The 8,497-nt window shown below is 31.0% G+C and overlaps 1 protein-coding gene across 1 annotated transcript; it reads left to right on the top strand.

Annotated features, from left to right (window-relative positions):
- Nucleotides 1-553: 553 nt before the first annotated feature.
- On the top strand, nt 554-976 carry LOC143593633 (stigma-specific STIG1-like protein 3). The gene has a single exon (XM_077073207.1). The coding sequence runs from the start codon at nt 554-556 to the stop codon at nt 974-976; it is 423 nt and encodes a 140-aa protein (XP_076929322.1).
- The last annotated feature ends 7,521 nt before the right edge of the window (nt 977-8,497 follow it).

An 8,497-nucleotide genomic window follows, 5' to 3' on the forward strand; every position in this document is an offset into this window, starting at 1 on the left:
TCACTAGTGATCACGTTATCCCTTTCGTGGTGCGGGTGTCCTAAAGTTAAACATTCAGATGAGATACGACATCTTACAAAATCCTTTTTTTTTGTGTGTGTGGGGGTGGGTTCTGTTACTCATTACAGTTTCACCGTTGCTAATCTATTCCAAGGACCATTCTTCAATATCGGAACCTTGAATTGGTTAAAACCAGTTGATTGCTGATTTAGCTTTGTTTCAAGTTATGAGAGCTACAAGGTGCATGTATCTCAAGAAAGGAACATAACGTGTCAGATTTATAAAAACAACTTAGCATTAAGCCCCATTTTATATTGGCTGTTGACTTGTAGCATTAGAGTGTGCTCTAATCAACACGCATGCACCTCATTTAAGACATTCTTTTGTAAGAGTGCATGGCAAGACAACCCCCCCCACCCCCACCCCCCGGTTCCTTGGGTCAACCCCACCACAAGTCACCCTATATAGTCACCAATGGTCCCCATAACTCAATCAAACCCCAAACATTCTTTCACCAAAAATCATTACAAGATTTATACTTTCTGTCACCAAAATGTCCAAGATTGTCAAAGTACTCTTCTTGGCAGCCGTAGCCATCACCCTCACAATCACCTTCATTGGTGTCACTCACGAAAAAACACTGATCGAATCACGACATGTGAAACCAATTCCAAAACGGGTAAGTCGGTTCCTAGCTGAAAATCAAAACCCTCGAGCGACAGATCATTGCAAGAAAGATGATGAGATCTGCTACGTCTTAGAAGGCAAAAACTCGACTTGTTGTAACAACAAGTGTATGGATTTGAGTGAGGATAAACACAACTGTGGTGCATGCAAGAACAAGTGCAAGTTTACAAACTCGTGTTGCGGAGGGGAGTGTGTGAATTTGGCTTATGACAAGAGGCATTGTGGGTCGTGTGGTAATAAGTGTATGCCCGGTGGTTATTGCATATACGGTCTTTGTAACTACGCCTAATTTATTTAATCCTGATGGATCGATGTTTTCATTTTGTCACCAAGACAGATCCTTGATTACCAACTAATCTATACATATGATTACAATATACATTTTTGTGATAGGGTACATGCTGATCGGGCATGCATCTTATTAAAGAGATTGTATGTTATGTAATATAAAATTATAATTATATTAGTTTCCTAACATTTGAGTTACATACTTCATTCTACACTCCATAGTTAGAATTTGACTGTATTCATTTATCTTCATAACATATAAAACTTACAATACTTGGTATTATGATTATTTAGAGTAATTTCCAATAACAGGAACCAAGCCAATGGCCTCTTGGCCTTGTGACATTAGGTGTAAATCCAACGAAAATGGTGCAGGCTCGAGTCCTATACAAACTTTGCATTATGTGGATTTTTAGAGTATATTTTAGAGGTTTGTGTGATTGTAGTTTAAAAACATAGAGAAAAAGAAAAAGGAAAACGATAAGTGAATCCAAGTTTCTCAAATATTCCACTAAGGTTACTCAAAGTATTTTTGTTCATCTAAAGGCATTCAAATTTGATCAAGTATTTCAATCGTATGTAAACTTTTTAATATATGTTAAAGTAAAATTTAAAATTAAACGAGAGAAATAAAACTTATATGAGTCTTCTTTTATTTACTGATTATTTTATATTCCAATTTGACCAAAAATGTAACAATTATGAAACTGCTATTAATTATTATTATTTAATTTATTGTTTTTTTCATTATTATTCTTTATTTCAAGTTAACTAGAAAACAATTACCACTCATCATTAATCAAGTTCATGTATTATATATTTTCCATTTTAAAATGTGTATATATATATATATATATTCATTTTAAAATATTATTCTTTATTTTATTCTTTATTTCAAGTTGGCTTGGTTCCTGTTATTGGAAATTACTCTAAATAATCAAGTTCATGTATTATATATTTTCCATTTTAAAATGTCTATATATATATATATATAGGGGTGGGATTTAGAGAGAACTCTTATAAATGAGAGAACTAGAGAACTCTATTATTTCCATTGATTTCACCTAATCAAAATTGAAAATAAAAGATGATTGATAACAAAACCCATTTTTATCAAGAAAGGGCAACTAAAGAATTAATAGAATATAACAAAAACCTGCTCAAAACCATGGCTTTCTATCTCTCCTCTCTCTCTCCAGATCTCACACAGATCTATCAGATCTATCGTTCATCCCAACCTAGAGTTTCTTCAAACCAGACGAACGCGATTAAAACAATCCGATTAAACGCGAAGAACACATAATCGAAGCCGAATAACAAATAATCGAAGCCGAATAACACTACCAGGTAATCATTCGATAGCCGATTCTCTGTTTTTCGTGCTTTATATCTCAAAATCGGCTCGTATACGTGTAATTGTACATATGTATTACATGAGTCATTAGTATATTACACATAATCGAATAAAACATATGATATTATTGTGCGTTTTGGTTGTAAATCAAACATTATTTTGTGTATACCACTACACATACGCATTTTTCACTATTTTTCGTGTTTTATCTCTGAAAATCGAGTAAAAATATGCTATTAATAAGCTCGTATAAGTGTGATTGCACATATGTATTACATGAATAATTTGTATATTACACATAATCGAATCAAACATATATATTATATTATTGTGCGTTTTTTGTTGTGAATCAAACAATATTTTGTGTATACCACTACAATACGCATTATACTCTGTTTTTCATGCTGTCTCTCTGAAAATCGAGTAACAATATGTTGTTAATAGCTCGTATACGTGTGATTGCACATATGTATTACATGAGCCATTAGTATATTACAAATAATCGAAGCAAACATATGATATTATTGTGCGTTTTTGGTTGTGAATCAAACATTATTTTGTGTATACCACTCCACATACGCATTATACTCTGTTTTTCGTGCTTTATCTCTGAGAATCGAGTAACAATATGTTGATAATAGATCGTATACATGTGATTGCACATATGTATTACATAAGTCATTGGTATATTACACATAATTGAAACAAACATATAATACTCTGTTTTTCGTGCTTTATCTCTGAAAAAGATGACAATATCAAAACTTACAAAGAAAGGCAAAAGGAACAAAACAGAATAATTCATATGTGCACTACACATGTAGTACACGTATTGTATACGTGAGCAAACATAATAACAAAATTGTTTTATTGAATCAACAGGCAAGAAAATGTGCGGGCAAGAAAGGAAACAGTGCATGAAACAGGGGAGGACAACAGGCGACGAAGATGTCAATCCAGGTAAATACATATTTTCTAATCATATTAACAAGCATGCGTGCAATAAATTAGTAATACATATTCTCTTGATCCCACCATTGATTTCTTTTTTATTTATTACAAATATGTCTCTCTCTCAATTGTTTACGCTCTGCCCAAGACACAAGCCCACATCTCTTCACATTGTTGGTCTCTTCAGCTAGGGTGTTAATTGGTTCAGTCTGATGCAAAATTAATCATAAATCTGAAGATTAATATCAGGTAACTGATCGCATTACGTATTAATGGTATTATCACCATCAATTAGTCGTATTACACCAATATAATGTTCGATAGTCTATACTTTTCGTTTTTTCGATGTTTAGGGTATTAGTTGGTTCAATCAGTTACAAAATCCAACATAAATCAAAAGAAAAATATCAGGTAACCGATCATATTAGTCAGTTTTACTCGTTATGAACATCAATTAGTCATATTACACCAATATCATGTTCTATAATATCTATTTTTTGTTTTTTCTGTGTATAAGGTTTTAGTTGGTTCAATCTAATGTGTAATCAAGCATAAATAGGAAGAAAGATATCAGGTAACAGATCGTTTTAGTCAATTCAATGCATTATCAACAACGATTAGTCATATTACACCAATATCATGCTCGATAGTATATGTTCTTACTACATATTTGTAGTTATATTGCATATATGTAGTGTTAAACATAGCAATGTTAATGTAACTGTACATGTTGAGTATGCATATGTGTAAATAAACATTTGTTTTTTTTTTTTGGCTTAGTTGATCGATATAGACTTAAATTATCATTCGTTTTCGGTATGCCCTCCAACTGTTCGATGAAATGTCTAAAGGAACTCGTTTTGGTAATCACATGCTTGCTTGATAATATATGCAGAAATTTTGTTTAGAACTTAGTAAATTTGATACTTGATACTTGAGTCATAATCCACTGTTGTGTTAACCTTTCTTCATAGATAATGCAGCTACATTTTGCTAAAATATTTGTATATTGTTTTAGACTACTACATTGCAATACTGATGTATTTCATATATGCTACACATATGAAGTGTTGATGTATAACATTTATGTAGTACATAAATGATGTACTTTAATGCATATTTTAGTTGTATTTCATATATGTAGTGTTTGAAGTGATAATGATGGTGTAATTGTATATGTTTAGTTATACTGCGTATGTGTAATATGCATGCTTTAACTTAACAATGTCAACGTAGCCACACATATTAATTAGTAATTCATATATGCACCGTATCTGGAAATTATGATAATAATGTTAATGCGACATTTGTTTAGGTATACTGCATATATATAATATTTCCATTACATATAATTTTTAAAGCACTATTATATGTTTGTATTAACTGTGTATTACATATATGTAGTATTGTTGTATTACATATACGTGTTACACTAGTACTACTATATTACATATTTGCAAAACTATTGTATTACATATAAACACTAACTATTTATTTAGTTTATATGTAACCAAGTGATGGAGATATGACATCAAGGAAGTGACAAAGAAAAAGAAAACGCGTTGTTGAATAATAATAATATCAGTTAATAAAACAGAAAGAGGACTATAAAGCCTCATGCCAACATTATATATGTATTACATATGGGCAATGTATATTTAACTTACATTTTCTAAGCATTGTATCTTTGTACTTCATAATATTTAGTTTATCTCATTTAAAGTTTATCAGAGGTGAGCATTACACGGGTCCCACACGCCAAACCCGTCTACCTAACCAACCAAATCCGTTTAACAAACCTACATTCCATATACGGTCGGTTCTGGTTTAGAAATTCAATTTAAGCGAGAAACAGTCTGGGCTGGGTCGTGAACCCTCGAACTTATGAAACTCTTACTGCTACTACATATATTCACATTCATATTGAGAGACAGTTTGCATATAAACTGGTTCCACAAATTTTATCATGCAAACCATTAATTCATCCAGTTTGAATGGTAGAAGTAGGTTGACGGTCCATTTAATGCAAACCATTCAGCATTCATACACATAACCTATACTATTGTTAGTCAACCATCAACCGTGTCCAAGTATGGGAATTTTGTGACCAGGTGTACTACTTTTGGATATGTAGCTGATGGGTTCTCACAACTAATAAACAATACTTGGATATACATGATATAACTTTCTATTGAGCACACAAAACAAACCATATTTATGCATAAAAAACACACTAAAAATAGTTTGTCAAAAAACCAGTTATGGTGTAAAGCGGTTCCACAAATCCCGTTTAAGACGTGGTTTAGAAAATCAACTAGCTACAGATTGGTGGCCTGTAACATACCCATCAACTCGTACCTTAGACCCGTTTCAAACCCGGACCGACCCGTTTGTAGATGGTCTGATTCCGATCCAAATCGTACATGTTGCACACTCCTATATCGGACAAATAATTTTGGAACCATTACTAACACATTGTATTCAAAACTAAGTATGTTAATACTATAATAATGACCAAAACATTCACAACCCAATGTATCTTCCTTGTTAATTTACTCCTCATCTATTTCTTGCTCATTACATCATGTTAATATGCATGCATCAACGCCTGATTTATGTGTACTCTCATTACCTGAGGGTGTGGACTTTGTAATGTGATGTAGTGGGCCGCCTAAAGGGATGATGGTGATGGTAATTTCGTGTACATGGGAACAAAACTTTACTCGTATAAAGCTCAACCAACAAACCACATATCAACTGTATGATCTAAATCAACTCCAAATTGCATAACACAAAGTTTGAATAGTCAATAAACTGCATATCCTAATTTTTATTATTATTACGGATATGTAATATTAGCAATTACAAATATATGTAATAGTCTGTATTACACGTGTGTAATCACATCGGTAATACTTAATACATATATGTAATATTTATAATAGGGGCGACAATAATTAGTGCTGGATATAAAATCCCAATAATCCAAACCATGCCAAAACACGAATCTGCAATATTACATTTTGTTCTTGGTCATGTAATGTTTCCCGAGTTTTTCAGGTCCCACCTAAATTTGTAATCAAATATATAAAAAAACATTTATGTTGTTACCATATTTGTGGGCATGCTAATCTCGTTCCTTCCCTTTAAGCTTTATCCCCTTAAAATATGAGTTGATCACTGTCATAGTACTTATTTAAAAATCAAATCATAGCTAAAAAAACAGAAGCAAAAATCAAAGTTCAACCTTGCATCAATTTTCGTTTAAGATAATCATAAATCATCTCTTTACTTCGTTGATTTTCAACTAATTTTCATTGAGACATTTCATCAAACAGTTGGAGGGCATCCTTAATCAAACAATTGATTAACGCACGTTGATCGATTAACCACAAAAATTGAAACCCCATATTGCACTAATCAGTTAAATAAGAAGAATCAAGACCCAAATTTAACATATACTCACATAGCAAGAAACAAATGAACCCCCACTATATAAGTAAAATACTACACATGTGTAATACTTTGTATTGCACGTACGTAATACATGTATTACGCATCTTGTTCATTTACCTAATTCGTCGATTAAATCAATTTATTAATACATGTGTGTGATGTAAGTATCGCACGTATGTAATACATGTATTACACATCGTAAAACTTATCCAAAAATTAGGTCAAATTGAGTGCCCTGTCATACTAATTCCAAACCAACTTATAATTAACAATCAATTGTCTACTAATCATGTCGTAAATCGCGAGTAATCAATTGAACTATCAAGTTAATACATGAAAGAAGAAGATTATCAATCAATTTATTGATTAAGGTAAAAAAAAATAGAAACAAAATATTCGAATAGAAATACCTGCAATTGACATGTTAAACGACTGAAATAATCGATCATTAGGGTCTTGAACAATTGAGTTGTCAGGATTTGCTGTGTTAATTTCTATAGAAAGATGGTTTGCGTCAATATCATTCACATGGAGGCCGACGAGTCGTCTAATAGGGAAGCGATGCTGGGTTTTTTTTATTAGAGGCAATTTACAAATCTAACCCTATAGTTAGGAGTTTTTTAGTTCTCTCCCTAAATAGGAGTTCTCTCTTGATCCTTTCTCTATATATATATATATGGGAGGATATTTTGAGAAAGTTGTTAGAACTTTGAGAACCAATCTCAGCCACATATTCAATTAATTGTTTGGTTTTTTGTGGATGTGATTAAAAGAGATTAAAATATTATAATGTTTGATTATAATTATACTTAATTGACTGGAGGGGTGGTCTTTTAAACAACCATAAATTTTTTTAATTATTAAATGTCAATCTATCATATCAACTACTCATTTACATCTTTGTTTATATTTTTTAGAACTAACTTTTTAATTTCATTCAAAAGATACGTAACAATTTTTTTAAAAATAATCCATGAAGTAAACGACAATATTTGTAGAATAGTATAAATTGGATATGTGTAATTTGATACACCTACGTACGTAATATGTTTTGATTATGGAAATGACAAAGTTTTTAGAATAGTATGAATTAGGTATATGCAATTAGATAAATGTAAAAATTAAAAAATTTATGAAAACACTTATTATGATATTAAATATGTTTAAAATTTGTAACTTATAAGAAAATCATATATTTTTCAATAAAAAATGACAGTTAAAAAAAACGAATTTTACAATTAAAAAAATGTAATTGTTAACATACTTATATATTCTATATTTAGTACACAATTATTTTTTAAACAAAATAACCTAAAAAGTACAAACGCAAAAAACGGAAAAAAAACAAACCTTTTCAGATACCTTTATCTCTACACCAATTACACAAATTACCTAAACACAATATACATAAAATTACATACACAAAACTATACAAATTACTCAAACTACACATATATGGAATTGTATACACAAACACATAAGTTACACCAATTACAGAAATTATAAATTACCCTAATTACTCACATTACAAAACTACACAAGTTACTGAAATTATCTCAATTATACAAATGACCTAAATTGCTACACAATACACAACTTATATAATTTACCCAAATTACATCTACACAAATTACTCAACCACAAAATACAAAAATTACAAATTACATGTGTTACACTAAGTACATAAATTACAGGACACAAAATGCACATATTACATAAAATACACAAATGACTCAAATTACCCCAACTGAACCTCAAATG

The sequence above is a fragment of the Bidens hawaiensis genome, unplaced genomic scaffold, assembly GCF_021521415.1.
Source record: "Bidens hawaiensis isolate Kalapana, Puna unplaced genomic scaffold, B.hawaiensis_p1.1 tig00042420_1, whole genome shotgun sequence".
Classification (NCBI taxonomy): Eukaryota; Viridiplantae; Streptophyta; class Magnoliopsida; order Asterales; family Asteraceae; genus Bidens; species Bidens hawaiensis.

What these genes read in the sequence shown, in the direction of transcription:
- LOC143593633 (XM_077073207.1), top strand. Translation starts at nt 554, where the DNA reads ATGTCCAAGATTGTCAAAGTACTCTTCTTGGCAGCCGTAGCCATCACC.